The sequence below is a fragment of the Thermobia domestica genome, chromosome 15 (genome assembly GCF_964235325.1).
Source record: "Thermobia domestica chromosome 15, izTheDome1.hap1.1, whole genome shotgun sequence".
NCBI lineage: Eukaryota > Metazoa > Arthropoda > Insecta > Zygentoma > Lepismatidae > Thermobia > Thermobia domestica.
The window spans coordinates 63,204,006-63,224,142 of record NC_137468.1 but is presented as its reverse complement, the minus strand read 5'-3'; the positions used below and the strand labels follow the sequence as shown (position 1 = coordinate 63,224,142).

The 20,137-nt window shown below is 36.6% G+C and overlaps 1 protein-coding gene across 1 annotated transcript in view; it reads right to left on the bottom strand.

Moving 5' to 3' along the window:
• Camta (Calmodulin-binding transcription activator) overlaps positions 1 to 20,137 on the bottom strand; it is a 1,249,189-nt gene that overhangs the window by 110,395 nt on the left and 1,118,657 nt on the right. Inside the window, exon 8 of the mRNA XM_081739735.1 lies at positions 5,332 to 5,473. Coding sequence (XP_081595861.1) covers positions 5,332 to 5,473 — 142 coding nt within the window. The remainder of the gene's footprint in view (positions 1 to 5,331; positions 5,474 to 20,137) is intronic.

Genomic DNA, 20,137 nt, shown 5'->3' with positions numbered 1-20,137 from the left:
CAGAGCAGAAAGCGGTTTCTGCATCGAATTATTACGGGTGATGAGAAGTGGATGCATTACGAGAACCCTAAACGAAAAAAGGCCTGGGTGAAACCAGGTGAACCAGGTCCATCACAACCAAAACGAGATATTCACTGTGCAAAGGTTATGCTGTGCATATGGTGGGATATGAAAGGTGTGGTGTACTATGAGCTGCTGCAACCGGGTGAAACTATGAATGGAGAACGTTATCGACGACAATTAATGCGTTTGAAGCAAGCTCTGGCCAGAACACGACCAGAATGGGAGAACAGACATGATAAACTTATTGTTCAACATGATAACGCTCGCCCACATGTCGCAAAACCGGTCAAAACCTATTTAGAAAATGTCGGATGGGAAGTTTTACCCCACCCGCCGTATTCACCAGACGTTGCTCCTTCGGACTACTACTTGTTCGATTGCATGAACAACGATTTGATTGGACAGCGGTTTACTTCTTCAGAAGATATCGAAACATGGGTCTCTGACTGGATCGCTTCCAAGGATGAGGACTTCTTTCGCCACGGAATCCGTACATTGCCTGACAGATGGGCGAAAGTGGTGGCTAGCGATGGACAATATTTTTCTTAAGGTATTTATGTATTTTGTGTTTGTACTACAGCTTCAATGTGTGCGTACCAACCGCACGAATTAATTCCTAGACCAAATAGATTGGTTTAAAAACTATTTTTTCACTCTCTTGGCAGTTTAAAGTTCTGAAAGGATGCGTTTCTCGAAATATTTTCCCCTTATTTTAAGAAGGGGTTATCGACGTTAAATTATTAACATTTAACTTAAGTTAATTTAAGAAAAATAATATCCTACGTCCGAAGTAATTTTTATTTTGTAGCACAATTCGAGCCCTCATTTGAGTTCTTTTTTCTACTACACTACAAATACTATTCCAGTGGCGACTCGTAAGAAAGGTTACATTAGTTATAATTACTATCTTGTTGCTACAAACTAAGGAAACAAATTTTATGTAATACTCTAATTCTTGTACACAAAAGTTTTCTTCCGTTAGCGTGTAGTGACAAGATTGTAAGTCACTTCGCTTACGAGCTGGTCCCTGATGTATTTTGTAACAATATCCAAACGATGCATTTTAACTCCAAGGTTTAAATACTTATGTTCTTCTACGTATAAACCAAATTTACTGGATTAATGCCACCTTTTTGGAGTGTACGGCAAGGAGTGAATTAATGTTCAGTGAAATTTTAGGTTTGTTATAATAAAGAAAAGGTATAAACTTCAAGATGAATACCTACACTATATATTGAGTGAAGTTCTTGTATTTTTGCTTCTATTTCATTCCTCCCACTTACAATGTTTGAACCCTAAAATTATTGCTTTAATGTGTTCATTGGAAATATTATATAGGGTGTTTCAAAACAACACCGACAACGTTTGGGAGGTGATTCCCGACACCAGGATAAGACAAGAAGTATAGACCAACCTGACTGCAGAAATCCATAATTTCGGAGTTATAGGCTGCCGAAAACATGAAAAAATAAATTTTAAAGATACATAGCTTCAATACTATGGGACCATAGTTGTGTCAAGACTTTACTTAGGAATTAGAATGTGCCCTAACCTAATATCCAAGTTTCAGAATCCTGCACTACTTCCGCAACAATTTTTATAGAAGTAGCTTTATAGAGTTTAATAGAAGTAATTTGAGAGTACTTCAAATTATATGCCCGAAGCCAAACTCCCTCTATATTAATACTACGGTACGTCTCATAGTATTGGAGCTATGGACCTTTAAATTTCATTTTGCTTGTTTTCGGCAGCCTAAAACTCCGAAATGACGGATTTCTGCACCCAGGTTGGTCTATACATTTTATCTTATCTTGGTGTCAGGAATCACCTCCCAAACGTTATCGGTAGGGGGGCGCGGTGGCTCAGTGGTAGAGCGTTCACCTCTGGTGCTTGGGGTCCCGGGTTCGATCCCATCCCCCGCCAAGTGAACTTTGTGGTGGACAAACACCGTGCTCGTGGGTTTTCTCGGGGTTCTCCCGTTTCCTCCCACTTTCTTCATTCCACCATTTCACTCATCTCTCATTATCACCGTCTCCTTTAGCCTAACCGGCATAACCGTGGGACGTAAAACTCAAAGATTCCAAACGTTATCGGTGTTGCTTTGAAACATCCTGTATATTATTACTATTACTTCACACAAATACGATATTTGTATCCGTAAAATTATTGATTAATCAAGGGCAAGTCCAAGCTTAGAAAGTGTCAAAGTACATCATCTGAGTTTACTCCAGACTTTACTACTTATCACTTATTACCCCACAACCACCGATCCGAGGATGGAGTGGATAATCAGAATACACCTGATGTACAGAAGATTGATATCACTGATTGGAACGATTTCCTTGCTGGAAGTCAATGCATTGCCCACAACGCATTTCCTGCCATTTCTACGACGATTGCTAACACTCTTGAGAGAAGCGGTAATGATATATTGATTTAATAATAAATCTATTTCCCTCTGTTTTTTTGTAATATATCAAATTATTTCCTGCCATTTTATTCTTTTTCTTTTATGAAAATTATATATTGTCAGGTCTTAATGTTTTCTTTTCATCAGAATAATTCTCACTAAAAAGTTCATCGTGATATGTAGAGAAACTGTATTACTAAAAATTACAAATTATCGGGTTGTCTAATTGAATATTATGCTTATATCTTTCTTTAATGTTATCCCACTTATCATTTAGATCACAGTTATCTGTCTTCAATGAAGTACTCGTATGCTCCATGCGCATGTAGAATGATACATAAGCATTAATTCAAAACATTATCGAAGAGTACTTTTAATAAGTAAGAGACATATAAAAAATTATATCACTGATAAGTTGCTTTTAGTGAGAGATATATACAAGTTGTATTACGATTTCTTTTTAACGATATATATATATATATATATATATATATATATATATATATATATATATATATATATATATATATATATAGGATGTTTCAAATAACACCTCAACGTTTGGGAGGTGATTCCTGACACCAATGTAAGACAAAAAGTATAGACCAACCTGGGTGCACAAATAATGCTTCCTTTCGGAGTTACAGACTGCCGAAAACATGAAACAATGAACTTTAGAAGTACATTGCTCCAAAATTATGGGACTTACCGTAGTCGGGTCAAGACTACACTTAGAAAATAGTATGTGTTCTATTCAAATATCCATATTTCAGAATCCTGTGGTACTTCCACAACAATTTTTATAGACGGAGTTGGTGAGTAATTCAAATTATATGCCCTTAGCCAAACTCCCTCTATAAAAATTGTTGCATGACTACCTTAGGATTTTGAAACATGTATTTTTGGATAGGGCACATATTAGTTCGCAAGTGAAGTCTTGACCCGACTACGGTAGATCCCATACTTTTGGAGCTATGGACCTTTAAATTTAATTTTCTCATATTTTCGGCAGCCTATAACTCCGAAAGGAAGCATTTGTGCACCCAAGTTGGTCTATACTTTTTGTTTTATCTTGGTGTCAGGAATTACATCCCAAACCTTGTCGGTGTTGTTTTGAAACACCCTGTATAACAAAGATTTCTCTTTAGTGAGAGATATACACAAATTATATTACAGTGAGTCCCTTTTAGTGAGAGATATACACAAATTATATTGCAGTGAGTTCCTTTTAGTGAGAGATATACACAAATTATATCATCATGAGTTTTTCCAATGAAAAATACACACAAATTATATCACGATGAGTTCTTTTATATCAGAAAAATATACAATTTATATCACGATTATTTCGTTTTAATCACGATGAGGTCTTTTTGGTGAAAAGTATAAAAATATTCACAAACGATGACTATTATATCATTATGACTAAGTGAAAAACTAAGATTGACAACATACAAGAATTAATGGCAGGAAATAGTTTAACATATTGCAAGAAATTGAGTGAAACAGTTTGACTATTAATTCAGTGTTTTAAAATTGAAAATTCATAAGAGTGTAAAAATTAAGTAGAAACTAAAAGACAAAATCTTTAATCAATACATATACTGCAGTTATTCATCTTACAACTCTCCCTTACTATAACAAAACCTAAAACTCACTAAATCCTAATCTATTCCTAACGACACTTTGTAAGAAGATCGCACTAAAGAGCATAAAATTCAGCAAATTGATTCATATACGTATATAAGGCTCAAGAAAATTAGGTAATCAATCACCATACATAGAAACAACTTACAAAGACTATTAACAGAAAAGCACAAGAAAAATTTGTTTTGAATTTCTTCACAAATAGCATTTCTTATTTTAAATAATTAACTGAAAAATGTATCTTATTAAGATTACCAATAGTGAAACTAAACTGGATAAACTATTTAGCATTAAAAACATATTTATATATTTTGCATACTGACATGTCAATATTTCAGCGCTTATAAAAAACTCAAGAACTAAATACAATTAACCAGTGGTGTATCTAGGATTTTGTTTCGGGGGGGGGGGGGTGCTATGCACAACACATGAATAAGCACTTATATTTTCCTTTTGAGTGCCGACAAATTTTAATGAAGTTTTGCATATAAAAAATGTATTTCGGGGGGGGGGTTGAGCCCGATAGCTATCCCCCTAAATACGCCACTGCAATTAAACACAAGACTACAAACTATTAACGTCAAGACAAAATGATGACTCGTCTTTTCTTTTTTTAAAAAAAAAATACTGTTAACTATTTACAGCGGTTAAATTATTGTGAAAAATATTGACTAATGTATAATTTATTTATATGTAAAATATTTATTGCCATTCTTATAAAAGTGCTACCGTATTTGTAGATAGATTCGCTAGTTGGTTTCACAACTGATACTACTGAAATAAGAAGTATATTTCTACATTCAGTTGCTTAAAGCAAGTAATATTATCTGTGGAAAAAACTGCCAAATCAGAAACAAATTTATACGTGTTTCTATATTTGCCAAAGTAGTATTTTAAAGTTGTTTCTAATGTAACCGAAAAGGTTCTCAATGAGATCTCGAACCATGCTATAAATTGATAATTATTAAGAATGAAGGTAAATGCCTTTTTCTCCAGTTAATACCGTATAATAAATAATTATCTCATGCCAATTTGATCTCTAGAAATTTAATGTTTATCATAAAAAAAAAATCCTGGATGAAACATGACACATGTAAAGCAAAAGTGCTTGATAAGATTCCCATGCGCATGCATATTCACACGTTCATTGCCTTCACCCTTCACAACGCTTCCTGCCAGACGATACGGTACATGGCGAGTGGCGCACTCACACATGGGCTTAAGCTGGGAGACCAGCTCTTCCTTGGTCCACTCCTTCTTATCTCCCCAAAGAGCTAAGCTGGGCGTTATAACCAGCTTATTGTCATCAGGGTAGGGAACATTCAGGTAGTGTACGAGAACTATGTCCGGGTTCTGAAAAGAAACAGAACGTTGAAACGATTAAATATAGACAACAAGAGCAAATATAAGAGCAACACTATTAAATGACATACAACATAGAAACTTACATATTTCACAAAATTTTCACTCATTCACACACACACACACACACACACACACATATATATATATATATATATATATATATATATATATATATATATATATATATATATATATATATATAAAAGTGCGAGGAGAGCACTCACATTACTGATAAGTATTTGCATTGTTGAACATTTGAGCTGAAAAAGTGAAATTTTGATGTTCTGAAGGGATTTTATGCTGCTTCATGTTGGCAACACTGACTGGCGATGAGTAAGGTGCTGTCACCTGAGGAGAAAGAGTAGAACTAATTCGTTCCTTGCATCCACTAAGAAATTTCATGACGTCCAGGATTAATATGACCCTTAATAAAAGATGTTTTCGTGACAACCCCATGGATGTCACTGGTATTTTGCAACGGAGTATTTTATGACATCCACATGGATGTCAGTGGAAATATTTCATCATCTCCAGGATTAATACGAGCCTTAGTAAGGAATACATTTTCGTGACATCACCGTGGATGTCACTGGTATTTTGCAACGGAGTATTTTATGACATCCACATGCATGTCACTGGAACGCAGGGAATTAATAATGAATTTATATACGAAGTTTAATTTCCCTAACATGTGAAATACTCTATTTTTGGCGTACATTTTAAACCCTTTCCCTCCACTTTAGCATACACATTTTGATGACATGATAAAAATCCATACGGCCGAGTTACATCACATATTAGCGAGTCAAGGTTCAAGGTGTACCTCGTGCACATGGACACTACGTCCAAGATAGAAGAAATACGGGCCGAGTGTGTTGACGGTCTAGTAAATAGGTCGAATGGCTGCGGACACGCCCTCCATGTGTGCATTAAATCGTATATATCAGCGTTTTTAAAAGCGCTATTGCATCGTAGTTTGTTATACAAAATTATAGAATTGCGATGCACCTATGATCATTAATTTGTTATTGAAATGATCTATTTTCTACAAGGAAATAATACAGACTTTTCTTAATGATAGAAGGGTTTTCTTTTGCTCTCAAATAGTTGATAAATTCCTCTTTGGAAACTCTACCTTTCCTTCAACTATCTCTTGCTTCTAAATAACGCATAAAAGTCACTATGGACTAGACGCCATACTATTGGAAAGCTGGCCCTAGAATTGACGACAAAGACTATGTACACTTCGACATTTTGACATTTTATATGGACTCTCGAAACGCAAGATTTCAGATCAATTTTCGGAAATTATATAACTAGTGAAAACACGAAACTTCATAACCACTCTACTTTCTGTTTCTCTGTTGCTTCAAATTCTGGGTTAAAAAGTTCATAAATGTCAGCTGATGTCTTATCTTTCCCTTTTCTGGCACAGACTTAGATCTTTGTCGTCTGCGATTGTGGAACTACCAGTTTTTCATTATCGATATATACATAACTATACTCAAACATGGAATTAGCAGTATTTAACAGAATCATGAATAATAAATGAAACAAATAAATATTCTAAAAAATAAAGTTTTGATGCGACATTATAAGTGGAGCATTACAAACTGAAAGAACGAATACGATGAGTTCGTCCACAAATGGTGCCTTTAATTCACCACAAGAATGCCCTCCCTCACACTAGTACAATGACAATAAAAACTTACAGCACTTAGGTTGAATTGTCATACGTCATCATGCACAGAGTTCAGATGTGGCTCCATCAGATTTTCATCTTTGTCTGAAGTTTAAAGACACCTAAGAAGACTTAATTTTGATGTTGACGATACAGTGAAGCAAGAAGTCAGGCTATGCTTTCATAATCAAAATTAATAATTTTACAATGAGTTAATGAAACTGGTCGGAAGTTGGTAGATGTATTTGACTTCCAGGGTGATGGCGTAGAAAAATAATGACTGAGCTCTGTAGATTAAAGTAGATGTGCTACTAGTGTATATGCATTGTTTTATACGGATACCTGTAACTGTTTTCACATTACTTTTTAGCATGCGCTGGTATTGGTACAAACTTAACGTGATCATACATAGCCAAGTAAAAGCTGTCAGGACGCATGTTAGGTGGAGGTAATATAGCGTATGATGGTTTGTAATCAGAATATTTCAGCTTTTTTTTTTTTTTTGTTTGTTTGTTTATTTTAGATGTGGTGGGGTACAAATGAAAAAAAAAATAGGTTAACTGTTGTGGTTTTGCATATGGCGCTTAAGACTACAATTGAGATATTCAACCTCCTGCAACGAATCAAGTTTATCAATGTGTTTGTCACCTTTACTATAGAGTTGGAACTGCCGAGATCCATAATACTGCCGGATGAAACTGCCAGTCATAGATAATCCAAATTAGGGTAATACACGTACTGTAAGGACTCCACTGGCCAACATACATATGCACACTCGACTGCAATAATCCGGTACGGAATCAAAAGTGTCATGGCGAAAGAAACGAGATTGCATTCATGGTGCATTGTCAGACACTGCGTGAGAATCTACGGGTCTTGATCTACAAGTACAAACACATGAAGGGCATTTCCCAACTCTGTAGCTACGCCGGAACAGGGTTATGAAAGCAAATTTTAGTTCATAGATGATTCATACCACGGACGGAAATATATTTACCACTGAGGAATTCTTGAACGTCCAAAATGACCCAGTGTACATACGATATCATCTAAAGAAGGTGCTATGGTAGTTCCCAAAGTGCATCCCGGCATGGTGTTCTTGAAGATGTCGTATCATGGAATCATGAAACTCCCCTTCATGAAAACTGGGGTGAAAAGGCATGCTGTGAACCATCAGTCTGATGTTCTGATAGATGTTGTTCAATTTCTCGGTCACACCTCCTTTGCTAAATCCACTGAGTCTTACAACATGATTCATATCCGTTTCCTAAGTCGATCCATGTTGCTAACATTTTCACGGTGGTCAAAGCACCGGATGGGAGCCCTCGTCTCAATCTCTTGGACTATGATCCGTGATCAAAATTGGAGGCCAAGATGTGCTCGAGGTAATATGATATTCCGTCCCTGAAACGCTCTCTTGTGCAAACAGGAACAGCGTTTTCCTTAGAAGCGTAACTGCTGCCATTAATAGCTGGCGTACGTGTTTAGGAGTCTGTGTGAAGCTCACACTGTGCCTGTCCAGTGGCTGACTGTACCTGTCGGTTGTGCACCGTACTGTAGCCAATAAATCTATATAAAGAACATACCTATTCTCGTGTATATCACTTACCGACATGTATAGTCAGTCCCTGAAATATGTCAATTCGATATATGCAAATTCAGTTTCGTAAGAAGTTGCCAATACAAGTAAAGCTTACGAATGGCACTTAGATCTGAAATAAGAAATAGAATTAAATTTCTAAATTCTATCTTGTAAGCCATCTAGTGAGTGAGACAGGAACAACTGCTAATTTGGCGTAATTTGTCAATTTTTCATACTTGTTTACGAAAATAGTTATGGTAAAGAAATTCGATTTACGTAAATTTCGAATTGCGCAAAGCTCTTGAACGACCTATTTACATTAAGTGAGGGCTGGTTGCATATCAAACCCTTTGTCCGTCATTCGTCATTAAAAGTTTTAATCAAATTCTACTGACATCTTGTTAACATTGTCAACAAAGATTGAAATGAAATCTTTGAGTATTACGTTCCACGGGTATGCCGGCTAGGCTAAAGAAGACGATGATGACGAGAAATGAATGAAATGGTGGAATGAAGAAAGTGGGAGGAAACGGGAGAACCCCGAGCAAACCCACGCATACTGTGTTTGTGCACCTCAATGTCCGCTTGGCGCGAGCTAGGATCGAACCAAGGACCCCATGCACCAGAGGTGAACGTTCTACCACTGAGCCACCACGACCCCTAAACAAAGATTGAGAACCCTAGGTTGGGAATTACTGTTATATTATACAATGGATTGGTAAAGTATTTGATAATTTCAAAAGCATTATGAATAATAAGTCAGGTTAATGCAACGTATGGTTTTTTAATACTTTTTAAAATCCAAAATAAAAATGACAAATTTATCGCAGATTATTCCATGTAACAGGATTGTAGTTACGGAAAACAATTATTAATTTGTTGTCTTCGTTTTTCGTTTGAGTATTTATCTAAACATACGAAAGAAAATGTATGGTACTTCAATAAATCTTTTAAACTGTTTCTCAGCATGCTTTTCCAGCTTCATATTTTACAACGCTGTTACGATTCTCGTATTTTCAACCAGTTCTCGTCTTATTCTTGGCCCTCTTTCAGATTCTTCTTCGAAATGGCGTTTTCTTTTCCAAAACTAAAGAACTCTCTTCATTTCCTGGGCATCCACATGTGTTTACAATTCATTTGAACCATCTGGATATGGATTTACAAAGTCTTCCTTAAATACATCAAACAATAACGGAAGTTGTAACACTTCTTTACACAACAATATTATACAGGAAAGCTGCTATACAATTAAAACTTAACACATATTATAGTCCACTTGTGGTAGCCTCATTAGTAAAGAAAGTATTTCATATTAAGCACCGCTCGATTGGTTCAATAATTTCTAACAGAACTGTTGAATCCATTCTCATCAAGTTAACTTCACAGTCAAATTCTTAAACATACTGAGCTGCATTATTGTTGTACAATCCGCGGCAAAAAACCTGCAACATGAGCATATAAGTTTATTGTGAAATGACGAAGTCTTTTGCTCCAAAATAAGTGTGCACGGGAGGAGGCCGACGTTTATCCTGGCGTGATTCGTTCCACTTAGACGTTATGTTCATTCCCTGTGCTGTTAGGCGTAGTTTCACAATAAACTTACAACCTCATGTTGCAGGTTTTTTGCCGCGGATTGTACAAGTAGCCGAAAAGTTTTGTAAATATTTTCCATTTCTCCTAAAGTCCATTATGTGAGCCAAGGCACGGCAGCTATATTCATAATTTTCTTTTCTTTTTCTTTTTTTTTTTCATCTTCCAAAATGATTAACAGTGCAATCTGATCTTTGGTATAGGGGTTCTATTATTACTGCTGTCGGCGTAGTTAACATTTGCCAAAGATTCTCCCCTATTGGAGGCGTCTCTAGTTCTTTTGGACGGCTCTCATCGTATAACAAGCGTTTCCTTAACGACAACCACCACTACAGCAACACAACAGTCTTTTCCACCACGGTCTCTTCTGGCTTTTCTTCTGGCATGAACTTAAGCTTTCTGTACTGGAGTTGAAGATTATTCCACCGAATTCAGATTCCGGGATCTCGCTCAAATCATCTTCTGATAGTTGGTTGATATCATCATCTGATCCAATGGTAGTAAGGGAATTGTGTATATGAATCCCTGCAAACACAAGCTTCGCAAACTGAAAAATGTCACATTTCTGTTCTTCTTCTTCATCATTTTCTATTTTTAAATACCAAGTGGAGCCACTCTGTGTGTCGCTCAATGAGGTGGAAGATAGATCGGAATCTATTCTCTGCATTGAGGGATCCTTATGTAGCTCACGAAATGTACGTAGATCAGTTCTCACACTAACGTACGGAAGGATTCCTTTAAACTTCATGTCTTCAAGGCAGAACCAGAAAACAGCAAAACCAGTCACAGTATATATGAACGATGGTCTTACAACTTCTTCATCGAAGCGATACGTATATATTAAGTTGCCATTGCTGTCGTAACTTTGGTATTCTCTACATCTTCGCTCGCAGCTGATTGTTAAGGGTGCGTCGTCAATATAAGGAAATGATTGCTCGAATTTTGCAAGAAAAGATTGTTTTCTTCCAATCAGTCATTGCTTTGTTTTCAGAGACAAGTGTCAACGTACGTCTGCTACAAAGATCAATATCACTGCACTGAATTTTCAGGCTCTTAGTAACGATAACACTGAGCACAAGAATTGAAACTATCAACAATGCTTTACAATATCCTTTATTAGACATAACATAAAGAATAAACTAACAATATTTACATATTGAAGACAGGTCAATACAACATTATGAATGTATACATATGTTTGTGTATGAGTGTTCTGCTTGAGGGAAAATTTTATAACTATTGCCGAGCGGGGTTAGGCGGAGTATTAGAGAAATACAGAATGGCTAACGTAGTCAGTTTGTTTCTTAGTAATTTGATTCTACCAGAAAGTAGAAGTTAGTAATTTCATGTCATGGAATAGCTTACAAATTAGGATCAGTGATTCCACGTATATAGAAACTGAGAAATAATGAGTATTTTACTTTTTATATATAAAAAAAAGTGTATGTGGAGGGGAGAAAGGCATGGTGGCACAGTGGTAGAAGGCTTACCTTTATTGCAATGGGTCCCTGTTTCGATCTCGAAGACACGAGATCTCCGGATTCTTCCGTTTCCCCGACATCGGAATTCCATCAGTTATACCTTCATTCACTTCCCTTAATCACCTATCTCCTTTAGCCTAAGGGGCATAAACGTGGGACACAAAGCTGGAATGCTCATTTAACTCCATTCGAGTTTCTATGTGTGCATCGTTATGAAACACCCGGATTCTGAAGGACATTATGAAACACCCGGATTCTGAAGGACAGGGCCCACTATTACCATGAACTCAGAACCACGACTTGGGATTGAATCCGGTCCATCATCTAAGATCAACGCTTACTATATAGACCGTTCTCCGCTGCATTATATTTCCTTCAAGGAAATCCGGTCCATCATCTCTAAGATCAACGCTTACTATATAGACCATTCCCCATCACACTATATTTCCTTCAAGGGAATCCGGTCCACCATCTAAGATCAACGCTTTGTATATAGGCCATTCCTCATTGCATTATATTTCGTCTAAGGTATAGGACCATGCCACCAGCCGTTGTCTGTTTTATCCAGATATTCATACCTTGTAGCAAGAAGCCAAACCCTTAAGTTTGGCTTCTTGCTACAGTTATAAAAATAACGTAAGTCACTAAAGTATTGATGACAACCAACAAGGGTTCGCATATATGAAATGAAGAAACTTAAGTATTCTACAGAGTAGTCATTTTTAGACATTTAGCAACTGCTTAAAACCACTCCTAGTTCTAGGGTAAAGTATAATTACTTGGTAGAACTAAGGTATTAATAAGCTTTATATTATTAATTAAAAACGTAAAGCCTTGTATTATTCATGCAACAATCTTTTAACTGGCTCATCACATGGCATCGTTGCTAAGGATACAGCATATGTAGAGTACAGTAACGTGATTGTGAGTAGGGATTGATTCCAAGAGAAAAAGTTTAAATTAGAACTTTAACGTTTTCACAGAATTTGGATTACCAAAACTCCTTTATATATTTACTCTTATTTTTGTGTGTCCGTCTGTCCGGGAAACAAAAAAAAAAAAAAAAAATCTCAAGAACAATTTGATGGACCACCATCAATTTTGGCCAGGATGTAAAGGGGCAAGAATCAGGAATAGAGTTCGTTGACTGAGGTGACCATCCACCAGAAATGGTACACTGTAAAAAATGAGGTGTTGAAACGACACAAAATGACTACCACTTTAGCGTGTTACTTGTGTGTTAATTCAGCGCCACGTACATCGCCTTCCGAGCATATCAAAAATAACTCGTTACTACCTGGGAGAATTTGCATTGGTATTTATAATTTAATATGAGCAAAGCTTTGCGAAATATATTTGGCACTTATGTCAAGTAACGAATAATGTTCCATGTTTTCTGTAATCGGTCAGAATAATATTGTTGTAAACCTGTGAATCGTCTGAGAACAGTTCTGCCATCTTCTGTTCATACGTGCTAAGACACTAGAATAACAGATAAAGAAAATAGATGGAAGCACTGCTATCTGTGTAACTGTTGTCAGATGATTCACAGGTTTACATAAATTATAGAATGTTATTGGTTACTTGCCATAGATGCGAAATATATTTCGCAAAGCTTTGCTCATACCAAACAATAAAAAACAGTACAAATACTCACAGCCAGTAACAAGTTATTTCTGATATGCTCTGAAGACGATGTGCTTGGTGTTGAATTGACACACAAGTAACAGGCAAAAGTGGTAGTCATTTTGTGTTGTTTCAACAACTCAGTTTTTGCTGTGTAGAATCCACCATTTCTGGTTTTAACGTTGATCATTATAGAGCAAAAACGGTAATAGATGGCGAGAAGGAGTTACTTGCAATCGATTAAACGTCCCAAGAATATGTTTCGTATTCATTCTTATCTCTCTACTAGAACTAGATGCAATACATATCCACTACAACTTCCGGTTTCAATATTGATCTTCACAGATCAAAAAACAATCAGAGAAAGCGTGAAGCGGTTCTTCTGGAATCAATTTAGTGTTCTAAGAATACATACTCTCTCTCTCTCTCTCTCTCTCTTAACCCTCTATTCAAACCAAAAGTGGTAGAAATAAACCATTTCCGGTCTTAACGTTGACTGCTATTGAGTGAAAACGGTAATATATAGCGAGTAGTGGTTTTCTGCAATATTAAGCATTCTAATAATATATTCCATCTTTGCTATAAACTCTCTACTAAAATCGGAAGCGGTAGAAATCTATTACCACTTCCGGTTTCATTATTAATTACGAGAAACAAACCAAACCTCTTCATGGAGTGTACACATAACTCTGCTACTTGTTTATTTCCTTACAACTACATTAATTACTATTTTTCATTACTTGGGTAGATTTGCGTAGAAGGAATTAATTGTACGCCGTTTCAGTTTGGTATATTTTTCTCGAATAATTATTTTCTTAAGTGTTTCTATCAGCATGTGAAACAATCCATTAACAGTTTCCTAGTTCCCCTCCTTAAAGCAGTTTGTAAAATTATAATCTTATGTAACTAATCTATCCAGTTTTTACTACATCTGTCAATTATATTGAATAAGTCTGTACCGTTCAAGGATCTTATAAAATAGAGGAGCTGCTCTTACAACAAAATTTTGAAGCCATACGTCACAGTTTCGCCACCCCTACTCTGCCCACTCCGCCCAATAGGATCGCAATGTTTTGAGCCAACAATCATGGCGGAAACGAAAGTAGCCAATCAGACGATGGTAGAAACGAGAGTAGCCAATCAGACGTGCCGATGCTCGCTTACTTTTTGGCTTCACCGATTTAATAGGATGAAGATACATATGGGCAGATCCTCTATTTATAACATCATTGGTACCGTTTCAACTATCCTTATTATCTTCATATGATTTATCTCTTGAAGTAAGAGAAGAAAAGGAATGAAAATATAATAGTGTTCTCATGATTTTTTTCAGAGCTAAACTACATATAGATTTCACACTTTCTTAACACACAGTACTTTTCATCTTGCCGTAAGACATTTCAGATAAACAAAATATAAGAGACAACTTCTACTACACAGCTTGACTCAGTTCAAAATGCTTTCTTGTCCTGGAAAATAAAAACACTCTTCAGGTGAAAAATGGATGAAAAGTAAGTCTGATCACGTTATGTTTCGACTCCAGAATGCGTGCTGTTGTCCATATTTGTGTCATAGATAAAACACAAAAAGTGACCGCTTAAGAGGCTTTATCTGCTTCCCTCATCCTCACTTCTTTGGTCGAGGGAAAGAATGGTTGTTGAATAAAGTTTCAACATACATTAACCCTCCGAGACTAACATCAGTTCCTGGATTTTTATTGGTAAAAAAAGTGGAGATCAAGAGAGGTAGTCTATGAGAGAAATTTAATTGTGAATATTTTCCTGCTAAACTTCTTGAAATGTAATCGTTTCTACTAACTCTTCAAAATACTGCTGAATCTATGGTGAATTTATATCCGATGTACCGTGGGGATTTGTCAAGTTGCGCAAGACTTATTCTTGTACTGAGACAGTCATGCAATTAATAATAAGAAATAGTCAGAATGGCAACAAACAAATTATTTATCATGCTTAAGAAATTAATTTCAAATCAAAGGCCAAGTAGGCCTAAGTAGTATTTTCGATTTATAACAATGATGAATAACATACTTTATATATTTTAGGTATATACGAGGGCGATTCAGAAAGTAATGCCTCCAAGCCCAAGTGCAGCAAATATTCGGAACTGTTTATCATTACTGCACTGATATTTAAGCTATAGAATGTCACTTGTTCCACCTTCTTATCTCTTCTCGTTCCTGAGCAATGGTGCAATCCATGGCATACAGTGGTAACATCCGGTTGAAACAGCGGACTGTCATTGAAATTCTAACTGCGGAACGTTGTGCGCCCAGGAACAATAATCGCCGACGACGAATCATGGATACACCATTACGACCTGGAAACGAAGCCTCAGTCGATGGAGGACCGCCACACGTCCTCTCCTTCACCAAAAATCCCAAAGCTGTCCCATCTGCTGGCAAAGTATTTATTGACATTCTCTCTCATCCTTCCTACAAGTCCGGATCTTGCGCCCTGCGACGTTTGGTTCTCCCCAAACTTAAGAGTCTTCATCCCGGCGAAATTAAAATACCGCTAATTTTACAGTAATTATGTGATATCTTCAAATAGATAAAAGATAACTGAAATGTGGAACAAGAGCGCCCTAGACAATATTATGTTACATGAGAAACCGTTATCACGACTCACTTATCTGCTTTCGATTTCAAGCCATTTTGAAAATCGGCATTTATTTTCGCGTTTCTAAACAGCTGAAAACGAAAAGACACTAGGTGACTTGTGATAATGGTACCTCATGCAAAATAATATTGTCTAGGGCGCTCTTGTTCCATATTTAAATAATCTTTTATCTATTTGAAGATATCACATAATTACTGTAAAATAAGTGGTATTTTAATTTCGCAGGGATTAAGACTCTTAAGGATCACCTTCAGGACCAACGCTACAGCTGTGTTGTGGGAATGGAAGCAGCAGCTCAGGAATGGTGTCAACAGCAGCCACCACAATTCTTCACCGACGGCATGAAAATCATTGTTTTGCGTTAACGCAAGTGCCGTTGTCCGTAATGGGGACTATGTTGATAAATGATGCCGCAATTTATAGCTAACACTGCAAGCTTTCCATTGATACCTGCATCGGAGCTATCTGTCCAACACAAATAAAGGCATCACCTTGGAGTCATTACTTTCTGAATCACCCTCGCATATTCATTTCCTATTTCGTTTTAAAAGACTTTACATTGAGTGTAAGTTCGAAAACTCTACTGTGTCGTCTCGTAAAGGTGTCGTGAAAGTGGTGTCTCGTCTCGAAAAGTGTATACCTATTTCTGTCGGAAGACCTCAGTCTTGTTTCGTAATTCTATCTCGTCTCGTCTTTTGGTCAACCCTGAAAAGAATACACTGACATTGATGGGTTATAGGAGTGAAATAATATTGTCAAACTTGAAATTTCGGGAGATGTAGAACTAACTTTATATATATACAGTAGAGCGTCGATTATCCGAACGTCGGTCAACCGAACGACCGCTTAACCGAACTGTGTACTCGCTCGCACCTGTTACTCTCCCACCCTACCGTCCATCATCCCCCTCACTCCCAAACCAAGTTTCCCACAGTAGTCGCCGCACTGAGCCACCGCTGGCGGAACATTGCTTCTAATGGGGCTTTCATAAGGCGCTGCTGACCGGCCAAGCCGCCAGTCGCTGTGTTTCAACAATCAGCACACTTCTGTCGGTTTGGCACTGGCTGTAGAAGTGCAGTAGAGTAGAGTACAGTACAGTTCGATTATCCGAACAAACCAGTTTTCCGAACACCCATGTCCCCCAATTACTTCGGATAATTGACGCTCTACTGTATATATATAAAAGGAAAATGTTCCTATGGATGGATGTTCTTTCGTCCTATGTACAAAGGGTTAGACAATTAATAAATCACTATGAAACTATTATCTCTAAAGCTAGCTTACTTATGAGATTAAATTTCATATATACTTGAAAATTTCGAGTGGAATATTAGGGTGGTGCCTCTGCTCTTTAAATTCATTGTAAAAAAAAAAGTCAATTTATGAATTATGTGAATAAACAGAGCTTTTGTTTTGCAAATCTTTCAAGTAGTTCCTCGATATCATTGATTGTTTCTGTAATCATCATCTTATTTCCCTTAAGTTCTTCAACTTAGCTCTGGGCTGAAACCATTTTCCAGAACATTTCTGAATCTCTTTTATTGGCTTCGTTAAATGATTGATTATCCATCTTTCTTCCTCTTTTTCTTTGCTTTTTTAAAGAGGACTGCTTTCAATCTACAATGTTTGTTACTCGATGCTCTTTTCATTTCTCTTCTTCATTTCCTTTTTGATCTCGATGTTCTTTCCTGTTTCCAAGCAGAATAGCTCTTATAAACTTCTTCCGAGAGAGGGAGGGGTCCAAATGCTTCTCTAGTAACAGATTCGGTGATTTATTGCCATACTTTCTTCATAGAAGAGTTTTACTATCAAACTACAATTCAGAGAATCTTGTTCTTACTTTTATTTGATTCTTTTGCTCCAACCATGGTCCACATTAGTTTTTTTATCTGTGTAGTCATTAAGATACTAAAATATCATCTGAAGATAGGGTCAGTCATATTGTAGAAACAGTTCATATACCACAATGTAGATTAAATATAGTGTTAACCAAAATGTCTAAAGGTGTGACATATACAAGTCGATTGACCTAATTCCGCTGAGGAAAACGATATGCATGAATGTAAAAACTTATGCGTAGTTTTTGAGAAAATGAATAAAAACGAATTTGTTTGTAAATCCTAAAAAAAAAAAAATTGACGCTGTACGAGAACCATCCCACTTATTGCACTAAAACTAATTGTAAAATATATCCTGATTAAACTCTTCATTACGGTACTTACAAGACGATAATACATAATAGGTTAATGATATAGAGCTTAAAATCATCTTTAACTCTTAAATCTTAATTCCCTTTTGAAATAAAATATGGTCCAAATGTGAAACATATTAGATATGTTCAAAAAGTATAGGATCTTTGGTTGGCAAAAATACATTTATTAATTTGGAAACCCAAAACACTAATTCCCTTCAAAATAGTCTCCTTGATCATGCACACACTTCTCCCAGCACTCCCACCATTGTTGGAAACACTTCTGGAACGCACTTTTTGGAATGGTGAGCAACCGCGCCGTCGCATTCCGCATGATGTCTTCTCTTGACTCAAATCGGGTCCATTTTAGTGGCACTTTCAGCTTCGGAAATAACCAAGAGTCACACGGAGCCATGTCGTGTGAGAGGGAAACACACAGGGCTGTTGTGTTTGGTGATGAAAACCTGAATCAAATTTCGCGGTCATTCTCCTCATGCCCAAAATTATCGTTCAAAATTGAATGTATCGATCCGATCGAATGGTTTCCGCTTGGTATTACCAAGCTTTGGGCAACCGACGACCGCTCACTACATGTCTTTACTCGTTGACCGACTGACGCTTTCTGTAAGCGGAAAAAAAATCACGACTACGCATGAATCACCTCTACATCTACACTGAAGGAAGTCTCCTGCGCATCATTGGTTTACGCTGGAAAAATAAGGTTCGATACTTTTTGAACACACGTCGTATACCAATCAATGAAACATATTAAGCTGAGCAAGATACTAAACACTTGACGGTAAATTCCCATGTGTAATTTTTGAGAAAATAAAAAAATTTCGAATTTTGTGACGCTAAAAAAAGTATGCCGTTCACTTCCAATAAAACTACCATTAAAAAAAAAGATATTTTACTGGAAGAAATTGTTATTTATTTCACTTTTAACTAACAGATTGTTGTTTGTCGTTTCCTGCGTTGACATAATACTCTTTACACACCTTTCTACTTGTAAGAACGCGCTTAAGAGTCTTCATCCCGACGAAATTAAAATACCGCTAATTTTACAGTAATTATGTGATATCTACAAATAGATAAAAGATAATCGAAATGTGGAACAAGAGCGCCCTAGACAATATTATTTTACATGAGAAACCGTTATCACGACTCACTTATCTGCTTTCGATTTCGAGCCATTTTGAAAATCGGCATTTATTTTCGCGTTTCTAAACAACTGAAAACGGAAAGCCACTAGGCGACTTGGGATAACGGTACCTCACGCAAAATAATATTGTCTAGGGCGCTCTTGTTCCACATTTCAATTATCTTTTATCTATTTGAAGATATCACATAATTACTGTAAAATTAGCGGTATTTTAATTTCGCCGGGATGAAGACTCTTAATCCCTGGGATATTTAAAATCTTCAAACAATTAATTTTATGTTTAGTGTTAGTGGTTAGTGATTTTTAATCTTATTAAAGTAATAACATCATACTAAAGGCTATGTAAGCTACAAGAATACTGAAGCATCGTTGTCAGAATGCGGGAGGAAATGGGCGAATTTCGAGAAAATCTACGGACATGATGTTGCTCACCACAAACTTACTTGGCTTGGAATCGATCCAGGGACCCCACATCGAAAGTAAACTTTGTACCACTGAGCCACTATGCCCCAAATAGTGAGTAATAGTTACGCTACAATGATATTTAATGGTGGCTAAGCTACAAGAATACGGAACGATACCTATGATACAAGAATACTGAAAGATAGCTACGCTACAAGAATACGGAAAGATACATGTGCTACAAGAATATTGATGGATAATTAAGACTGGACTGCCACGCTTAAGGTGATACATCATA